The sequence below is a fragment of the Lepidochelys kempii genome, chromosome 2 (genome assembly GCF_965140285.1).
Source record: "Lepidochelys kempii isolate rLepKem1 chromosome 2, rLepKem1.hap1, whole genome shotgun sequence".
NCBI lineage: Eukaryota > Metazoa > Chordata > Testudines > Cheloniidae > Lepidochelys > Lepidochelys kempii.
Genome location: NC_136381.1, coordinates 157,132,390 through 157,154,031, shown reverse-complemented (window position 1 = coordinate 157,154,031; position 21,642 = coordinate 157,132,390). Strand labels below are relative to the sequence as shown.

At 41.1% G+C, this 21,642-nt stretch overlaps 1 protein-coding gene across 9 annotated transcripts in view; it reads left to right on the top strand.

Moving 5' to 3' along the window:
• Positions 1-21,642, top strand: part of RECK (reversion inducing cysteine rich protein with kazal motifs) — a 141,152-nt gene that overhangs the window by 76,937 nt on the left and 42,573 nt on the right. For 7 of the 9 annotated variants that reach the window (XM_073332537.2, XM_073332539.2, XM_073332535.2 and 4 more), the window contains 6 exons: positions 5,134-5,270; positions 7,698-7,838; positions 13,674-13,862; positions 16,469-16,591; positions 17,229-17,400; positions 19,027-19,219. In XM_073332537.2, the coding sequence (XP_073188638.1) occupies positions 5,134-5,270; positions 7,698-7,838; positions 13,674-13,862; positions 16,469-16,591; positions 17,229-17,400; positions 19,027-19,219 (955 nt within the window). The remainder of the gene's footprint in view (positions 1-5,133; positions 5,271-7,697; positions 7,839-13,673; positions 13,863-16,468; positions 16,592-17,228; positions 17,401-19,026; positions 19,220-21,642) is intronic. The other 2 variants (XM_073332536.2, XM_073332540.2) reach the window with 2 other exon arrangements.

The window sequence follows — 21,642 nt, the reverse complement described above, 5'->3', positions numbered from 1 at the left end:
ACATCAATAGTAAAGGGGGGGAAAAAACCCGTCTCTGACAGGAGCAGCAAAGGAAGACACAACCATTCTTTTTGAGCTCCACATGTATGTGGAGGGTTGTGACACTCTTCTCAGAGCACCCAGAACCATAAGCCATTGTGTTACCTCTCTGCAGCAGCAAGAGTGAGTTTTTCTGGGGCTTAAACTATGTGTCCGCTCCTTGCCACACCAGTCTGTCCATCTCACCAGCAAACCAGTGAACAGGTTCCCGAGTTTCCCAGTCCCTCTCACTGAACACTCACAGAAATTAAGTTTTCTGCCTCCAAGGAGACAGTGCACATGCTCACCTGTTGGATTAGCTGAGGACTTACACTTTACTTCATTATAACAGCACTGAGATGATTTATAGTAAAACTAAGAGTAAATGTATTAATAAAGAACATAGATGTAAGTGATACTAAGCAAGAGAAAAGGAGACAGGTATGGTTACAAACAAAACAAAATAAAACACACTTTCTAGTGTTTACGCTGTAACTTTAGCAAGTTACAACTTGGTTTAATCAGCTTTCTCACTTACTTCAAGACACTGGCATCATCATCCTTTGGGTACGAGAATTGAGCGGTCACAGACTGAGAGGATGTTGGCTCTTTGTCCTCTAAGTGATGGATTACTAGAATGTATTTTTCCTCCCCTTGTATTTTCCAAAGTCTATAGTCTTTGTCTAAAGAGCCAAGACTTCCTGGGGTTCAGAGTCTGGTGCTTCCCCTGGTATGCTCATCTAGGCGTTTCCTCCAGCTGCTGTTAGCCTAATTGCTTTTTTCCTTATATGTAAATGTACTTTCTTTGTTCTCTGCCTGTAATGCCTGTAAATCCACACTCTTCTTCAAGTGATTGCACATGTCCATTCCACTGTAAATGTTTGTGTGCGTCAGTGCACAGTTGTCAGAGAGTTTTTACTCTTAGCATTATCCATCGGTGGCCTCAGCACCCTCTGCTGTCTCATGCACATCACACAGGTACCGTACGCCTGCTTAGTTCCTTCCTACTGCCTGTGATAATTGTTGGAGCTCCCTGTCCTTCTGCAAGTTTTTTCTCAATACCTTTTTATTGTACCCATGTTTAGTTGAGTTAGTAAAATAAAAATAACAAAGTTGTGAACTGGAGAGATGCTGCGCTCTGAGTTTCAAGGCCCGCCATTCTTGCGGTAAGGCTATGCCTGTTAGTGACCCTCACCCCAGCTGCCTTAATTGCTTGGAGGAGGCTCATGGAAGGAAAATGTGGCATTTGTAACAACTTTAAGCCCTGTTTGAAAAAAGACAGGGAAGCCAGGTTAAAATGTCTGCTGATAGAATCAGTTCTGAGGTCTCCATCTGAGCCCTCTACCTTGGTCCCTGAACCAAGGACCTCTGCGTCTGTTAGTAGTGCATCTCTGGCATTATGAGTTCCAAGAAGCAGATCAGTATCACCGGTGCTGAAGAAGAGGCATTGGAAATTGGACTTAGTGCTAGAGTCAACAAAAGACTTGAAGAGAATGAGCTCTTCTAAAGACTCTGGAGTGCATGCAAAGAGGAAGCGCTTCTCGGGGCACACCTCTAAACAAAGGAGTTCGTTGACTGCAAAGCACAGTGTGGCCCTGTCGAGACCAGCTTCAGAAGCACCTTAATCAGCAACTTCTCACACCACACTACTGCAGAGTGTTTTCCTGGTACTATCTACTCCTGAGGCATTTGAGCCTGCAAGGGAGTTGGTGAATCTCTCAGTTGTGCCATTACCAGAAGTTCAAGAGACTCACCTGGCACTGTCTCCAAAGGTACCACCTCCAGCAACTTCACCTAAGCATTGAGCAGCTCCATTGCACATGGCCATCAGGGTACCAGTGAAGCTGGTACTGTCCAGGAAAAAGCTGCAGGTAGTATCCCAAGATCCCCTTTCTTCAGAGCTTGAGCCTCCTTCTGCGGTACCAGTGGGTCTTTGTCCTCATCAGACTCTGAAGTTGGATCCTATGTATCCCAGCTTAGTCTTTCACCTCAGGAGGACTATGTTACCTGCCTGCCCTGGTTTCTGCCTGAGTACCAGCAGGGAGTTTATAGGGGGACCCTTGGGCTACTCATAGTTGGGGTTGGGGGCTGTACCAGTGGCCCTTTTAGAACCTGTGGGGTTTCCCTCCCAATCAAGAGCATCCATACAGCCCTCTCTTCTCCATCTATTGAGTGTCAGGAACATCGTTCCCACAAGCACCATAGCGTTGGTACCAAGTTTGACACTCGGGAGAGTCATGATCCGTCTCTTGAATAGCTGCAAGAGGAGCAGGAACTGAATCTGCTCTGGTATCATTAGCATTCTCTTCCTCATCCCCAGATGAGGCAATTTGCAATGGAGCCTATTTCTTTACCTCTGAATTATTTTAAGACTCCTCAAGAGCCGTGGAGGAAGATGGCTATGGCCCTAGATATTCATCCACAGGAGGCCCAGGAAAAATCCCACAAGCTGGTAGACATTCTGACATCTGTGGCTCCAGCTGAAATAGCTCTACCAATAAATGAGCCTATGTTAGAGCCTACCCAGATCCTCTATCAGACCCCAGCTTCCCTGCATCCAACTGCAAAAAGAGTGGAGACATGGTACTATTTCCCTTCTTAGAAAGCTTTGCTGGGATGCTACAATTTCACCCTGGGGATGCTGTTTCAAAATTCAAAGACCAACTCTCAGATGAGGTGAAATGAGCTCCTGACTTTAATAGGGGAAGGTGAGCTGGTCATCAGAACAGTTCTGCAGATGAATCAATGCAGCAGATGCTGCAGTGTGCAACATGGCCTCTGCTATCATGAGGAGACTCATCCTGGTTACACTCTTCTGGCCTCCCGCGAGAGGTGTAATGGACAGTTCGGGACTTACCCTTTAAAGGGCCATTGCTCTTCTCAGAAAAGACTGAGATTCTGCATAATCTCAGATTCTAGAGCGACCCTGAAATCCCTGGGAATTTATACCCCAGCAGGGAAGTGGAAGGCTTTCTACCCTCAACAATCTCAGCATTTTCAGTGGTTTGCCCCTTGAGCCCAGGAACTACCAAGGAGAAGGAACAGAGCTGGCAAAAGATGCCCACCACTACCCTCTGCTTCAGCTGCTGCTAGTTTGTCAAGGCAGGTGGCATCTTCCAAGAGCTTATGTTGATGGGCAGGTTGAGAGCAGTCTGTCAGTTCTAGGAGTGACATCTTTTTCTTTTCAGTTTTTGCAAACAGCCTGTTCCATGTCCATGGTGCTTGGCCCACATCAAAACAGTTGGGTGGGTTCTAAGCAAGGTGGAAGTGGGATATATGCTCCATTTTGTTTCTACCCCATCCTTCCCTCCCCCTTCCCTGTCCCTATCAGGGACCCCCTCACGAGAAAATATTCCTATTTTCTGTATCTGAAACATCAAGGATTAGCAGTTAGCTCAGTTAAGGTCCCCCAGAAGCTGTATCAGCATTTCATCCTCCTGTGGATAACCACTCCTTTTTTTTCCTAACCTGATGGTTGTAGGATTTTTAAAGGGCTTGGATAGGATGTTTCCACACACACAGAGCCCTAATCCATCTTGGAGTCTGAATTTAGTGTTAAAGTGGATGAATCCTCCCTTCAAGCCTCTAGCGACCTGCTCTCTGTTACGCTTTTCATTTTTAATTGCCGTTACATTGACCATGAGAATAGGGGAGTTGAGGGCATGAGTATCACATTTTCCATATATAGTTTTTTACACAGATAAAATTTACCTTTGTTCGCATCCAAGTTTTCTTACAAAAGTGGTCTCCTCTTTTCATATCAACCAAGTAGTTTTCTTACTGACCTTCTTCCCTAAGCCTCACGGTAATAAGGGAGAGGAGACACTGCACATTCAAGATGTTAGAAGAGTGTTAGTGTTTTATCTGGAACTGATTAAATCTTTCAGGTCTTTTTCTCAATTGTTTGTTGCATTTTCAGACAGAATGACGGGCAGTCTGGTTTCCATGCGAAGTGCTTTCATGGCTATCTGGTTGTATTTGTCTGTGTTCCCAGTTGACTAATAAGGAGCCGTCAGATAGTGTATTAGGTCGTTTGACTAGATTTCAAACGGCCTCTTTTTCTGACCTTTTTCTGGTTCATACGCACATATTAGACATTTGCGAAGTGGCAACCTGATCATCATGTCACGTGTTTGTTGAGAGATTGCACAGTGGAAGACAATCTAGAGACAATGCTAAATTTAGACAAGTCGTCATCCAGTCACTGTTCAAATGGATTTTGAACCCCCCCCTCCACACAAAACTGCTAGTGAGTGATCTGTGGTGGAATGGACATGTGCAATCGCTTGAAGAGGAAAAAACAGTTACTAACCTTTCCGTAATTGTTGTTCTTCAAGATGTGTTGCACATGTCCATTCCATGACTTGCTCTCTTTCCCCTCTCTATTGGATTTGTTCTGGTAGGGAGGAACTGAGGGGGGCCTGAGGCAGCTCAGCTCTTTATGCCTATGTGATGTGTGAGAGAGCAGAGATTGTTTGGGCTGCGCTGATGGTACTGTTACGGGTAAAAGGTTTCTGACAACTGTTCACTGGAGCGCACAAACACCTAAAGCGGAATGGGAACGTACAACACATCTTGAAGAACAACAGTTATGGAAAGGTTAATCACTGTTTTTCCTTTGCATAAGGCAGGCTTGTTTATCCACTGCCTCCAAAACATATTTTAGGAAACATTTCCAGCACGTATACACATAACTTCTCATACAGAAACGGTCCATATATCACACAGTGTTGTTCATGACCAGTGTGACCAGTTCTTGTATAATCTCTTACAAGACCGTTTGCCGAAATATCCTGACAACAGTGTGTGTGCCCTTTGCCAGCTGGCATAAAGGGGCTCTTAAGGTCACAGAGGTTTTTGTTGATTTTCTTGTTGTTTTTGCTTTGGCACAGTTACAAAACAAACTCTCCAAATCCAGGGTGAAAAAACTTGCAGTTTCAGCAATAAGTTTCTATAATTCCTATCTTCAGACCATAAATGTATATCTCTCTGTATGTTTGTGTGTGATTAATGGTGTAAATGACTGGGGGAAATTAACTTTTTTATGCTTCTCTAAAAAAAATTTTTTTTGCCTCCAGTAGTGTGTTCATTCTGTATAATTTATTTTCTCTGAAGATCAGATTGTGTGGAAATTCTCAAGAAATGTGGAGACCAAAATAAATTTCCTGAGGGTCACACAGCTGAAAGCATTTGTGAACTTCTGTCTCCAACAGATGACTTTGAGAACTGTATCCCTTTGGATACATACCTTAGTAAGTACCAAAATATCTGTGCAACAGGGTTGGAATGTAAAATGCTTTTGAATTCTAAAAATTTAGTTTTCCATTTTTTAAAATGGAATCACATGAAATTGTTCAGCTGAAAGTATTTCATCTAATATATTGGACAAGAACCCCAGCATGGCTTCACTTCTCATACTCTGCAGCTTCACTGGATGTGCATTGACTTATATTAGCTGAAAATCTGTCCCATTGAATTTTAATATTAATGTTCTTCAAAATAATAACGTCTTTTTGATAAGGTTAACTAACCTGTGTGTCAGAAAGAACCCCTTCACACCCAAAAGTACTGAGAAACAAGAAGACAATAAAACATGACCCCCACATTTCCCTACACAAGAGAAGACATCTGTCACAGTTTCAGGGTAATTGCATCTACATTCTTTGCTCCTTTGTCCACTGTAGAAGTACTCATTCAGGTCTCAGGCCTTCAGCTGTTCCACTACCATCTGAGCAGAGATTTGAGGCTACACAGCCCCCTGCCATATACTGTGATATCCCAGCAAGCCAGTCTGCCTAACAGCCAGCACTTCTGCTGTGCTTTACCTCTGAAGGCTATGGCCAGTGAGTGCTGTAGCTCACGAAAGCTTATGCTCAAATAAATTGGTTAGTCTCTAAGGTGCCACAAGTACTCCTTTTTCTTTTAGCCGTTTCAAGTTATCATACAGCTCATTCTCAGCAGAGTATATTTATTGGGGTAAAAGGACAGAGAGAAAACATACATAAAACTATTCATGGATTTATATGCTTACTAAATATACCAGAGATTGTCCACGTGTTACCCGGGGTTCTTTCAACCCAAAGCTCTTGGTAACTTTTACTCTATGCGAGGTGGTGTCAGGAAATAAATCAGGGGAGACATGGCTGTCTGACCGATAGATGGCTGGCACAAATAGGACAACACAAGAGTGCTTTCACTTAAAGCTAAACTTTACTTCGTCTCAAGCACTTCCACATGTCTGCAACAGGTTAGTAAAACACCCCCAGACCTTGATAATTACCAAAGCTGAATGTGGCTCTCGAGTGATACAGCGGCAGGCTTCCAGTGGCCAAATCTTCCATCTGCCGGTGGGGACTGCAAGATGTATCCGGAGGGAGAGTCTAAAAAGAGTCCCACTATCTCAAACTTTTTTCCCTTATTTATAGATTAGTAATAGAATGACATGTCCCTTAAAGAAAACTTGTTAAGTAAGCAGTTTCAATGGTCAAGAGGTTCCTTCTGATTATGATTAACCAGGTGTGGGTTTTTCCCGAGTTTGCAGCCTTGAGGCCCCAATAGACATTCCTGGGGCACATCCTGCTCTTCTAAAATGCATGTATCAGCAACTTCAACACAGTTCTTATCAGGAAGGACGCAGGGTCAAGCTGCCCTTTCTGTGGCACCCAAAACCCCCTCGCCTCCTGCCTTGGTCAGGTTGAGTGCAGAATGGCCAATTTAGAGCCTGCTGACTTGTCTGCTTTTAGCAATAATCCATAGTGGTTTCAGGCCCTTTACTGGTTTGCCAAAGTCTCCCCGTACACACGAGGCCCTGTTAGGCCAAAGTCTTTTTTACACTCTCCCTCCCCCCGCCCAAAGAAACTAATACACATTATCTATATTGATACAAAGGGCTGTGAGTACTTTATGACTCGTACTGTCTGGCCTGTCTTTATTACAATGTTTTTTTTGTTGCTGTTTGAGGTTTTTGTGCTTTAAATATAAAATACAATATGTGAATGCAATATCTGTCCCAGCATCCTTCATAACACCCTCTTCTCATCATTCCCAGAAGTGGTTTATTAAAGATTCTGAGATGCATATTTCTGTATTTGAGTTACCTTTCCCATGTCATTGTCTCTCCTTTCCCCTCACTTTCCTTTTTCTCTTTATGCAAGGAAGTCATTACTACAGAGTCGAGGGAAACTGAGTTGAATCTTAACAGTTCACCAGTGATACCAAATTGTCTTCAAGAAACTATGTATGTTTCCAATTCATCTTCAGGCTGAAACTATGTACGTTTCCAATTAATCTTAAGGCTGTCCTTTAACAACCCTGCTGTTGCTGTCATGGGGTTTCTTTTGTTTAGAGACTGCCAATCAGTCCCAATTTATGTTTTGTGTTGTAGACAAAACTTATCTGGGGAAAAAGATTGATTAAACACATGGTTACTTGTGAGTAGAATTTGGGTCAGGGTTTTCAGGAGTGAAGGGCTTAATATGATAATCCATTACAAGTAACCTCTCATTTCAAGCTTCTACATAAGCATTCTCAACAGTGGAGAATGAAAGATTTGAAGGAGTTGTATGTGGCAGAATAAAACTCGGTGTTCAAAATAGGAAATGCCATGCTTTATTAGAAAAATTATCATGGACCTCATTATTATTTAAGTCACTGCAGCTGATCTGTAATTACAATTTCAGACCCGAGTTCTTTAGGTAACATTGTGGAGGAGGTTACACATCCATGTAATCCAAATCCTTGTGCTGCCAATCAGTTGTGTGAAGTAAATAGAAAAGGATGTCAGTCTGGAGAACCCTGTCTTCCCTATTTTTGTGTTCAAGGTAAGAGGTCTGGACTGCTATTTACACTTTAGCTGTTAGTTAAACATGAATTGTAGAGATTTTGCTAAACATTTTAAAATGTACTGGTAATATACCAAAAAAGGAAAAACTGTTTTAAGATTGTCACAGTTACCATTTTTTCCCAACAAGGGAGGGGGTGTTGTCTTTTCAACTTTTTGGGTTTTTTAGATCTCCCCAAGAATTTCTCATTTCCCTTTTTTCATTTTTCTCCCTTCCCTCAGAAGACACACATGCTAAGGAATTTTCTGTCCGGTAGGAGATCTGAATGTTTATTTTATTTCAATTTAGAATAAAGAAAAGTGTGCAGCCTCTGAGCATCCTGCTAATTATTTAAAATTACAAAAACATAATGTAATATGAATCAACTCACCCCTTCAGCAAGCAGCAGCATACAGTCAAATACTACTTCCCTACTTCCCAGGTGAAACAAATGACCCTGCAGTGAGTCCTGAAAGTCCTCAGGTATCGGCTGTTTTAGACCAGGGTCTCGAGAACATTCCAAGAGCCCTGAAGGTCCTTGTGGCAAATGCCTGACCAGTTGTCCTTTCGACAATATTGAGAGTGATATAGCAGCAATGCTTCCATTAACCTCTACTCTGACCTGTATTAGAGAAAGGTGGTATCTCAAGTAGTCTGGTCCTAGGCTTAATAGGTCAAAAATAGCACCTTTAAAGTCTTTCCAGAAACTTGCAGGTAAACAGTGCAGGTCCTAGAGCAGTGTCAGGTGTCATCTAATGAATGGCACCCGAGCTGCCTTTTGCACCAAGTCCAAATGCCAAATCATGAATTTGAGATGTAGCCTCACATATAGGGTACATTGCAATAGTTTAACTTTGAAGTGGCAGACATGGATGATGATAGCAAGATCCTCATTTAAAAGATATGGCCGAATTCAGATATGGTAAAATGCCTTTTTGACTGCTGCTACCTGATTCTCTAACCAGACTTCCCAAGTCATAAACCCAGTCGCCAAGGGTGACTGAACACCATCAGTCTTATGGACAGATATCACCACCATTTCTTTCAGTTCCCTTTAAAGAAGCAGGATTCAACCTGTGGCCTGGAGGCCACTTGTGCCCCTAAATTTTGTCCCTTGAGGGCAATTGTGTTAGGAAGAATATTTTTATTTGATTGTGAATTGAAAATATGTCCCCCTGAGAGAGAGAGACTGATTTAATTGAAGTTTTTGAATCAGCTCCATTGCTACTGGGAATAAGTAGAGGTTATCACCTCCCCAGCTACATCCCACCATTTCCCTGTGCAGCCTCAGGAGCATCTCTGATGAGAGCTGGGAGTGCTCTGAACAGCTGCTGTTACTTTACTCCTGCAGCTGCTCAGCAGTTTCCCTCACTGGCCATCTGCTATATCGCAAAGGAAGGAAGGGTAGCTCGCTGGTTGGCTGTTCCACTACCTACATCCCTGCTGGGCTGTGGGAGCCCTGGAGAGAGAATGGACAGGTGCTTGAGTGGCTCTGCCTGAGCTCAGAGAACTAGTTAAAAGTATTGATTGTGTCCCACTTTTATGAAATAGTACGTTTGGCCCTGAGGCTGAAAAAGATGGATTCCACTGCATTGGATTGCACTGGACTGACCTTGTTACATGAGAGTGATTCAAAGTGGCTGATCTAGGAGCAAACAAACCCATTGCTAATGGAGACAGAAACTGTATTTCAGAAGGTTGAAATGTGACTAACATCTTCCTTGTGTTTAATAATTATTTTAAAAATTGACAATCCATGGGTTTAGTTTAGTAATTAATTAGTTACTCTTATCTTACTTAAAACAAAAAAACCCCAACTTTAGTTCTTCGAGTTACTGTCCCTAGGGGGGGCATCATGTAAGGTACCCATACACCTTCGATCAAAGATTTGTTCAACAGTGTCAGTGGGTCCATGCTTGCGTCTTTCATTTCCATGTGCTCCAGAACAAGGATATATAGGGAGGGTCAGCTTTATTGCCACTCAGTTCCTTTTCAACCACCTGCGTTTAGAGACAGAGCTTTGCAGTGTCCACTAGCTTATCTTCTAGCTATCTGTATCTTATTTTATTTTAGTATTCCTTATTTTTTCCTGGGCACAAGCTTGCCAACTTTGGACTTGGATGCCGGCATCTATTCTACCACTGGTACCGACTCATCTGCCAGTACCCACTACTCTAGCTCCTCTATTGGACATGGGATGATACGTCTTCAGAGTAAAATATTTCTGTCCAGGATTTGATTACCTTTCCCTTACAGCCTCCATCCCTTGTCATGTACCCTGACAAGGATACTCTGGGAATTAGTCCAGTGTTGGCAGGAACATCCCTGGGGCCCCACCCCTTTTCCATATGCCTCACCATGTTGGCATTCTACCACATGGGTCCCCTACACTGACCAGTTTTACAGGATGCCTTGATGTAAAAAGGCCCACCAAGAGGAGCCTTCAGGCCCAGAGTACCCCTTCCACAGCAAGCTCCACCTTCTCATGGAGACTTTTTTTCAGAAGATCAGGAGCCAATGGTTGAGGAGGAAACACCTCCTTCCAATAAATGATTGGCATCCCCAGATGAAGCAGTCCTGTCCCCTCCATCATCCTGCAGTGATGACTTTAAAGTTTTCTGGGATCTGATGAAGAGCATGGCTGAGACACTGCTAATTCCTCTTGAGAAGGTTCAGGAGGCCCAGCATTCCCTATTGGATATTTTCCACACTCCATCTCATCTACTCGAAAGCAGAGCACTCAGACCACAGCGAGGTCTTGCTTACAGCTCCTTGGCCATATGGCAGCCTGCACATTTGTTATGCCTCACTCCAGATGCCTTCAAGCCTGGCTCGAACTGTTTATACATGCAACAGACACAGCCTGTCCAAAAGTGTCCATACTCCAGAAAGTCCTCGACCCTCTCTTGCTGGAAGGACCCCTGCAAGGTCTGCATTGGGACACCTTTTTCATATCTACCTCCCATAAGGACCATCACCTCAGACACATCTATGCTGGGTTCAGGAGCTCACCTTAAGGACTTCATATCACAAGGCACGTGGATCCCCAGGAATCATTGCTCCATACCAACATCTTTGAGCTATAGGCAGTCCATTACACATGCTGTCATTTCTTATCCAATATCAAGGACCACTTTGTAAGTATTATGACAGACAACATGGCAATGATGTACTACATCAACCAAGGAGGAGCAAAGTCCCTGTCCTTAATTGCAGAAGCAATAAAACTCTGGAATTGGTGTCTAATCCACCAAATCAATCTCTCCAGCATACCTAATAGGTCTGCAGAACACGATTGCAGACTATCTAAGCAAGCATTTCCTTCAGGATCATGAATAGGAACTGAACAATCATATGTTTTGGAAGATCTGCCTCATCTCAGGCTTCCCAGAATTCTCCTGACTGCCACGCTCTGTGCGCTGCTATATGCCTACCCTCAAATGCCTTTGCTTCTCAAAGTCCTAAACAAGCAGAGAGAGGGAGAAAGCAGACAGGTTGGTTGTCACACCTCATTTGCCTAGTGCTGAGACCACCTCTTCTCCTCCCTTTGGTGACAGACCACCTGACCCAGAAATCAGACTGTGTAACCTACACCAACTTCTCATTGCTACATCTTTGACCATGGCTCCTTGATTGCTCTCTGGTTTAGAACAGGACAATTCTCCTGAGGACAATTCTCCTGAGGTGCAGCCTGTGCTCCTAAACAGTAAGAAGCACGTCCTAAGGAAAACATACCTGCAGAAGTGGAAGCATTTTTTGTGCACAGTGGTTGTTGTCTTCGTCTGAGTCTTCTCTCTCTACCATACTGGATTACCTGCTGAATTAAAAACCCTGGGATTTATCTTTCAGGTCAGCCAGGGTCCACCTGGCTCCTATTACAGCCTTTCACCAACCAGCTGAGGGGGTTTCAGTTTTTACTCCCCTTACCACTAAAAGTTTTCTGAAGGGTTTGACCAAACTCTTTCCTCCTGTAATACAGTCCACTCAACCTTAATTTAATGCTTTGAGGGAATAAAAAAAACCCTTTGAGCCCATGTGCAGTTATTCTCTTCTGCACTTGTCTCTTAAAACAGCCTTCCTTGTAGCCATTACTTCGGCCAAAAGAATAAGTGAACTGGGAGTCCTTATGACTGATCCACCTCTACGCTGTGTTCTGTTGAGACAAGGTGACTATTTGTCCTCATCCTCATTTTCTGCTTAAAGTCTTGTTGGACTCTCATGTCAATCAGGACATCCAGCTACTGGTTTTCTATCCCAAACCTCATGCTTCAAGGGAAGAGGCCAGTCTACATCCTCTAGCTTTCAGAAGAGCCCTCACTTTTTATTGCCACAGGACTGACTAACTATTGCCTTTCAGATCCTATCTCCATTGATGAGAGAATAAAAGGAACTCCTCTTTCCTCACAGAGTCTATCTGAATAGGTCTCAGGGTGCAGCTTAATATGTTGCAAAGCTTGTGGGGTGCACCTTTAACCTAGGGTGACAGCCCATTCTATCAGAGCTCAATCTACCTTTGTAGCTCTGCCTAAGAACATACCCATTGCAGACATTTCAAAGCTGCCATCTGATCATTAGTGCACACATTTTTGCAGCATTATGCTATTGTTCACACTTTCAGACCTGATGCAGCTTTTGTTGAGGCCATTCTGTGAACTGTTCTTAACTCATCTCCTCAACACCCACTACTGTAATTAAGGTACTGCTCTGCAGTCACTTAACGTAGAGCCCCCCTAGAGACAATAGCCTGGAGAAGGCGAGGTTACTTACCTCTGCAGTCACTTAAGTTCAAAGTGTTTTGTCCCTCTGGGTGCTCCACTACCTTCCCTCCTTTCCCCTCTGCTTCAGAATTCTTGCCTTGAACTTCGGAGTTGAGAAGGAGCTGGAGTTGCGGCAGGTCCAACTCTCCCTATATAACCTCATTCTGGAGCATGAGAATGTGTAGGGTACAGATGCGGCGGACACTACTGACAAAAAATTTCCAATCAAAGGTGCACCTGCATGCCATACACCTAGCATGAGCACCAACAATGACAAAATATCTTGAAGAACTCTAACTACTGTAGAGGTAAGTAATCTCTTTCCTGTTCCTTTCACTATCCCTTGCACCTTCTGGCTTTTAATCTTCCTCCTCCTTTTCCTTTGTCCATCTCACTGCTGTTTTTCTATCTCCTCCTCTTCCTTATTCTTTTCCTTAACTTTTTTATTCCTTTTTATTTTGTTAACATATTTTTATAATGTGTTCTTGAGTGTCTTCAAAATGCACACAAGAATGGAAGCAAGGGAGAGGAAAGAAGGTCAGGAAAGAGAAATAACAGAGCTTAGCTGCTAGACTTCAGTACAGGTTAGGGGCTGGTGTATCTGAAGTGTGTGGTATTTGTCGTGCCCACATATTCTGCCACAGAATGATGGGAAACAAGGAGAGCTGATTAGAGTGATATGAAACTACACATTTTCTTTCTGCATTTGCATGCAAAAAGTAGTATTTCTGCATGTACTTAAGAATTTTATCTTGGGCAAATTCTTCACGCTCCTGCCAGTTATCATTGATCCTGAAAATGAAAATGGTGAAATCCTTTCCCCAGAGTAATATTATGGATTGTACCAATGTCATTATTCACAAAGAGAACCACTTTTGGATGCAAAATGACACTCCTCTGCCTCCAAAAACTGCTTTCCATTTTTGCAAAAATTTGAAGATGTGTATATATATTTTCCACAATCCTCAGAAGTGATTTTTCATCATCAGAATTTCTTCACACAGAGTATTTGTTATCCCTAAACATTTCTGAAACATAATTACTTGTTATTGAGCTAATGTTTCTTTTGTGTGCATAGGTTGCAAGTTAGGAGAAGCTTCAGATTTTATTGTCCGCCAAGGTACACTTATTCAGGTTCCATCATCTGCAGGAGATGTTGGTTGCTTCAAAATTTGTACCTGTGGACAGAGTGGACTTTTAGAAAACTGTATGGAGATGCATTGTGTTGACCTTCAAAAGTCATGTATTGTTGGAGGACAAAGGAAAAGTAAGTACAGGATTAGACTCGCTTTCTAAAAACTGAGAGCTTTTTTCTGGGAAGGCTGTGAAGGCCAAGGCCATCTGCTTGCAGACCCTGTCCCCTCAGCACTGGTTCATGTTCTCTGGCCTTTTCAAGTTCCCTGACAGTGTGAGTTATTTAAGGAGCCATGGTGCCAAGGGCTCTCGCTCCCGGGAGTACACTTGGAACTCCTCCAAATGGGGGCGTGGCAATAGCACAGAAGAGCATAAGTGAATGCTGCCTCTGGCGGTCTTGACTTAGACAGGCTTACTCCATAGATTGGTGGAGGAACGCTGTGCAGAGCTTATTCCCCAGTCCCTACTCCTGCAGTGATATAGTCTCATGTGTTTGAGCAACATTCTGTATTAGGTGGTTTCATGAGATTTCTATAGAGAAAAATACTCTCTGAACAACATAAAGTACATAAATCTTTCTTAAAAAGAGAGAACAAAAACCACACACAGCAGCAAGACATAAATATTGATTATTTAATTGTTATCTAAAAGTGTAACTGCTTTTATGGAAGTTTTTCTTTCAATACTCTACTAGTATACTCTAAAAGGTTCCATGGATTTCATTGTTTACAGTTAAGGTGCATATATTAAGTTTACCCATTGTTTATCCATAGTTTACAAGTGCCTCTCTTTGTGTTTGGTTTAGAAACTTCATTAGAACTTAGCTGAATCAAATAATGCTATGACTCAAGTTAGGGTAAACAAAAAAACCTATTTGCAAAGCATTTGTCATAGTTTCTCATGGAATGATGAAGATGGAATATTTATTTTACTTTCATAAAGGCAGGAATTGCTTATTCTAACATTGATTTTTTTCTGGGTCTTTTTATTTGGAGTTTACAGTGGGTTACTCATAGTAGTAACCATTATGGTCTGTAATAAATGTTTGCAAGATCAGGCCCAATGTAGGAATTCATCTTCAGATAACCTTTTACTATATTATATGAAAAAATCTATATTAAATGCAATGTTAAGGTTGCAGATTTAAATATATAAGTTGTTTCACAATCACTTAGATTCAACAAACTAACCACTCCTTAATCTGGTCTGCTTTCATACTGTTACATTTATCTGTATTTCATTACAGAAATGGCATTTAGTAATTTTGGCTTATTTGTTGTGAAGGATTGCCATCTAGATTAAGGGGTGATTAGTTTGTTGAATCTTACAGTATGTCTACACTGCAGTTGGACACCCACAGCTGGCCAGTGCTAGCTGACTTGGGCTCACAGGGCTCAGGCTGTGGGGCTGTTTTCTTGCTTTCTTTCCCCACTTTTCAGGGTCCTAGAACCCGGGCTCCACCCCAAGCCCAAATGTCTACACCACAATTAAACAGCCCCATGACCCTGAGTCAGGTGGCATAGGTCAGCCACAGATTTTTAATTGCAGCGTAGAGCTACCCTAAGTGACTGTGAAAGTAAAACACTGAAACCAAATTGGGCCTTGGCAGCTGCAATATTAAGGGCTCAGTCCTGAAAACTCTGAGGATAGGCCTTTATGTTTATGCATTATCCCTTTAAAGGATCTGGCCCTAAATTCCTCTATACAGTTTTGCCAGTATGTCTCAGTCGTGATTGTAAACACTCATTATTCCATTCTGCTACTGAGTAGACACAGCTGCCTGCTGCTAATAATGCCAGATTGTGATATGTTTTTTTTTTTTAAACTTGGACAGATGTGCACTGGGAGCTAGATTAAGATCATAAAAAACATTTGCAAATTATTGACTATGGGTTAGATTGAGATATAACTCTCAGCTCATAAAAAGGGGCACACCGGGGAGGGAAGTGAGCAGTGCAAAGGGTGCAGGCTCATAAATAAGGATCTAGCTCAGGATGTGATGGTCTTACATTGCACTTTAAACAGAAATTTTAATACTATTGAGGGGAAAAAATCTATAATACAAAAGTTAGCAAACTTACCTGGAGTTTACCTACGTGCAACTCAACAGAAAAGTATCTTTAAACGTATCTTTAAGGAAGTCAAACATTAAAAAAAGAAAATCACAAGCCAAGGTGTTATAAACGTTTTTTACACCAATCTGGAGAGCCTTAGCATTTTCATTTCCTGAGTATTTTGTTTTTGCAACCTTAACATTTCAGTTTTACATAGGTTTTAGCATTTCATTTATACATTTCTTCCAAAAATAAATAAATAAATAAATAAATAAAAGGAACTGCCTGTTGAGTATTTTCCCCCACTTTCCCATTAGTCAGAAACATGAGTGTGTGGATTTTCCTTAAGTTAAATACAAACATATTCTGAACTCTGACCAAGAATAGAAATTTCAGCTCAAAAAACAAACACACACATTTCTGAAAGTTTCATAAACATGAGAAAATTGGGGAATAGTTTATAATGGAATTCTGTCTGCAGCTTTAACAATATAAAATAAGTCTTTTAGATCAGGTTTCAGAGTAGCAGCCGTGTTAGTCTGTATCTGCAAAAAGAACAAAATTTGTTGGTCTCTAAGGTGCCACAAGTACTCCTGTTCTTTTTAGATCAGTGTCTCTTGGTGGGGGGAATGTCTGTACTCATTTGTAATTATACACATAAAATACATCTCTCTTTTATTTTAAGGCCATGGAACATCCTTTAACATAGATTGTAATGTCTGTTCTTGTTTCGCTGGAAACTTGATATGTTCCACTCGTCAGTGTCTTAATGAGCATAGCTCAGCAGAGGAACGTCGTATGTTTACAGGTAACGTTTTCCAAAATCCAGAAACTTTACTTGTTCATTTGAGTTCCAACAGTAAAGTAAAAGGCTGACTTACAACTCTTCCTGCAGTTTATCCAGAAAATTTCAAAATTTCAGTGGCAATTCACTATGGTTCTGTTTGTTTTCTTTTCTTTTTTTTTTTTTTAAACTAAAGGCTGGTCTGCACTAGAAACTTAATATTGGTATAGCTACATCTCTCAGGGGTGTGGATTTCATACCCCTGACACATGTAGCTATACCAACGTGACCTCCAGTGTAGACAGTAGTAGGTTGACCGAAGAATTCTTCCATCAACCTAGCTACTGCCTCTTGGGGGAGTGGGCTACCTATGCCAATGGCAGAAACCCTCCCACTCGCATAGGTAATGTCCACGTTGAAGTGCTACAGCAGTGCAACTGCCGCTGTAGTGTTTTAAGTGTAGACATACTCTAAGATTTTTGCACTGAGTTGAGGCCAAAGAAGGTCAAATGACTTGCCCAAGGTTACATATGACTTGTCCCAATACAGCTAGCTCAGTTATTTGCTTCAGCTGCTGGTCACACATACCCTAATATTTTGTACACTCTCTGCCAATGAAAATATACAAGCCAAATTACTAATCTGTATATCATTTTTTCAGGTCTACCATGTAACTGTGCTGATCAGTTTGTCCCTGTATGTGGGCAAAATGGACGCACATATCCAAGCGCATGCATAGCACGATGTGTTGGGCTCCAGGACAATCAGTTTGAATTTGGATCATGTATCTCCAAGGATCCTTGTAACCCTAATCCTTGTACCAAAAATCAGAGGTAACGATTAAATATGTAAATTGTTTTTAATTGATAAATCAGTTTATACTTCCTTCCCTGGCAATGATACTATATATTGTAAATTATAGCAATATTTCACAAGTCAAGTAAACAAGTGGGAATTTGTGAGATACCTACTTTCTAATTTTACAATAGTCACAGATTGCAGTAAGTGTCTGCATTTTGTTCTGTTGATCATTTCTGGAATGTTAACACTTCCTTTAAAATGCCTGCTGCAGATTCTACTTTTAGAAATAAAACAGAATTATTATATAATTGTGATAATGGGGGGACTGGATGGTTTATGGAATTGGAAATAAGATATGGGGCATTTTACCTTTTTGTAACCTTTGTTCAAGATGCCATCTGATGTCTGTTCAGTCAAATGGTTAAAGAAAGGAACTGAGTCAGAAGTGATCTGTGCCTTTTTTTCATCTGTAAAATAAAAACAATACCCACCGTTGTAAAGCAATTATAACTTCTCTGGTGAAAGGCATTATATAAGTGCTAAGTGTTATATTGCTAATTTGTGAAATCTCTGTCTCTGTCCAGTCCCTGCTGTTTCATTTTTACAGACAGTCAGATACTCTTTAAAAGAACATAAACAAAAATGTGGCACAATACCACTCACGAGAGAACTAAAAGATACGTAATAAATAAAATGCACAGCTCCCAATATTAGTGTCTGACTATCTTCAGTCAAATAGGCCTCTGTGACAATTAAGGCACGCACCACAAAAGGATTGGTAGTATTATGAGCAGATAGAGGAGATTTGTAGAACAGCCATTTGGCTTTCCATCAGTACATTCATCAAACACTACAGGTTAGAGTTTCTACCCTTAACAGAGGGATATCTTGGCAAGAAGGTGCTGTAAACAGTGGTTCCCAGATAAAATTCCATATAAAGCACTTACTTTGTATAAAAAAAAGTATTTGTGTTAATTTATCTTAGCATCCTTTCCCTCTCTATTTCTGTTCTTTGCTGCTCTGTATTTCCCTTCAGTGACAGATTAGGGAAGATGTCACTGTCAGAAGAGAAGTTATATTAGGGATTACATTTTTCAGGTTTTTTTTTTTCAATCCTAGGCTTTATATAGCATGTTTAACATAAAGGACCAAATTCCATTAATTGATTGATTTTAATGGAAATTGTATACTATCTCAGGGCAGTGTTGAGCTAGAATTGTGCAACATAGCTGTTTCTGTTCATAAAAATTCAGTTAACTTTTTGCTTTTGTTTGTTGTTTTGGTGTTGATTCAGATGGGGTCATAAGCTGACTTTTTGCTTGAACCTATATTTACAAAGCGAAACTCAGAACCTGATAGTTTTAGCAAGTTTAGTTTAGTTTGCCCCAAACCCACCAGAGAACACTTGGGGCGAGGAGGATTTGTGTTTTGAATCTCATCTCAGGTTCATAGACCTTGACAAAATTTTATGCAATACTAGGTTTGTAATGAACCCTGAAGCTAGATTACCTGAAATATTTTGTTACACAAGTTTTCTACAACTCTGCTTAGCCATACCTAGCTCTAAAGCTTGTGAAAGAATTCCAAAAGTTAATGTTCCCCTGAATATTTTGAGTTAATAAACCTACATAATGTGAAAATGTTATTAATTTATGCAGGTGCATACCAAAGCAGCAGGTTTGCTTAACGAGTTTTGAAAAGTTTGGATGTAGCCAGCATGAATGTGTGCCAAGACAATTCAACTGTGATCAGTTACGGGATCCTGTTTGTGACACAGATAATATGGAATATAATAACTTGTGTACTTTGTACCAAAAGGGAAAAAATGTATCATACAAGGGTCCATGCCAGGTATGAAATAGCTTTTGCAATATTTACCAGATGTTCAACAACATTCTTTAATGTTCCATTTTCATTTGCCATGCCCAAACAGAATTTATTTCTGGTTCACAGAAAGATTCTCATTAAAGTAATGCTTTCAAAAATGTAGTGGGGAACTCAAAAAAATATATATATATATATATAAAAAACAGGGTGGAAATCAAAGCAATTTAATCATGATTTAAATAAGCAATCAGGAAACCTTGACTTAACAAATCAGTTTTAATGGTGTTTTGCATTTGTACTTTTTAGTTATTTTCTTAAAGACATGTTGATTCTCATTGGTTGGTAACCATTAAAATTAGGTTTGAGTAGCAGCCGTGTTAGTCTGTATTCGCAAAAAGAAAGGGAGTACTTGTGGCACCTTAGAGACTAACAAATTTATTTGAGCATAAGCTTTCGTGAGCTACAACTTTAAGGTGCCACAAGTACTCCTTTTTTCATTAAAATTTATTAATTTGCAACTAAATATAGACTTTACACTAAATTAGGTGCTCTTTTTGCTAACCAGGAAGATACATGTCTATACACATTTATTTAGTTTAAATGTATTCAGATTCTTAATTTTTACTTTATTATTTTAGAAAATGGTGAATAATGCATTTCTTATTTACAAGATACATTTTTAATATTTTAAAGTTCTGGCTAGAAATTTAAATTTAATTAAAATGCACAATATATTTTTATACAGACTAACCACAGATCCTTTTAACTGATACATTTTTAAAAAAGCAATATACTGTATATATATTTTTGCCTTTGCTATCCTCCTCTCTCACTCAACCCAGCTGTCTTTTCATTGCTTTCATGTATTCCATTATTTCTTACTACAGTTGTCTTATTCTTATTTATCTGCTTTTTGTGGCTGTCATGACTGGGATGTGGATGGTCTTACCTAGTAGTTAGAGCAGGAGTTGGGAGACAGGCCAGGTCAAATATCACGAGATCAGAGTCTGAGACAGGCCAGAAGGCAAACTGAGAGTCGACGGTCAGGAGACTGGCAGAGTTAGGTTATCTGGAGATCAGAAGCAGGAGACAAACTTGAGAGCAGAGCAATGGATAGATGGCCAGGTCAGGGTACCAGGATGTGTAGCCAGGAGAGCAGGAGGCCAAGGAGGAAGCACAAGGCACACAGTCCAGAGCAAGATGGATCCCAGTTGTATGGGCAAATTCCTGTTCCTACGCTGTGTATAAATAGGAGCTGTGGACCAATTAGGACCCTCAGCATTCTGCCAGTCAGCTCCCAAGATTGGGGTCCTCTGTCTGAGTTCAGCTCCTATTCTGACAACAGTTAGCAGGTCCCTGGGTGGCAGGTTGGAACCTGCTAGCACCAGAGAGCCCTGTGGAACAGTGGCCTTGGAGTTGCTGGTTGGCTAGTTTTGTCCACTCAGTACCATCCTCTCAGTTTATCTTACTAGGGAGATCTGCAGCCGCCTAGTAAATCAGACATTTGTGTGGCTTGCTTTGTCTTGTTATCTACACAAGCCAAGAATTCCACTGTAGATAAGACACAAACCAGCTTTGATTTTTACTACCTTAGACGTTGTTTCAGCAGTGTTTTAATAGCTATGTCAAGAAGACACAGTCAGAAAGCAGCAAAGTTCCCTTTTACATTTTCTTATAACACTATTAAATATACAATTATGACAGGTTGGATCACAGAAACCCACTTGGGGCTGCCAACTGATGTGCCAAGACTATTTCTGCCCCTGCTTTCCCTGCCAGCTTGGGACTCCAGCACCCTGTCTTGCTGAGCCAGACACACCAGTCTGCTCCAACACAGACCCAGGGTCTGAACCATGTGCCCCAAAGTTGCAGACTTAACTGAAAGCAACTTAAGAAGTGTTCCTGTTTTTGACACTCAGATGCCCAACTCCCAATGGGGTCCAAACCCCAAATAAATCCATTTTACCCTGTATAAAGCTTATACAGGGTAAACTCATAAATTGTTCGTCCCCTATAACACTGATAGAGAGAGATGCACAGCTGTTTGCCCCCCTACTCCGGTATTAATATATACTCTGGGTTAATTAATAAGTAAAAAGTGATTTTATTAAATACAGAAAGTAGGGTTTAAGTGGTTCCAAGTAATAACAGACAGAACAAAGTGAATTACCAAGCAAAATAAAATAGAATATGCAAGTCTATGTCTAAGAAAACTGAATACAGATAAAAACCTCACCCTTAGAGGAATTCCAGTAAGCTTCCTTTTACAGACTAGTCTCCTTCTAGTCTGGGTTCAGCAATCACTCACACCCCCTGTAGTTACTGTCCTTTTCAGTATCTTTCAGGTATCCTTGGCGGTGGAAAGGCTAGCTCTTGAGCCAGCTGAAGACCAAATAGAGGGGTCTCCCACGGGCTTAAATAGACTTTCTCTTGTGTGTGGAGACCCC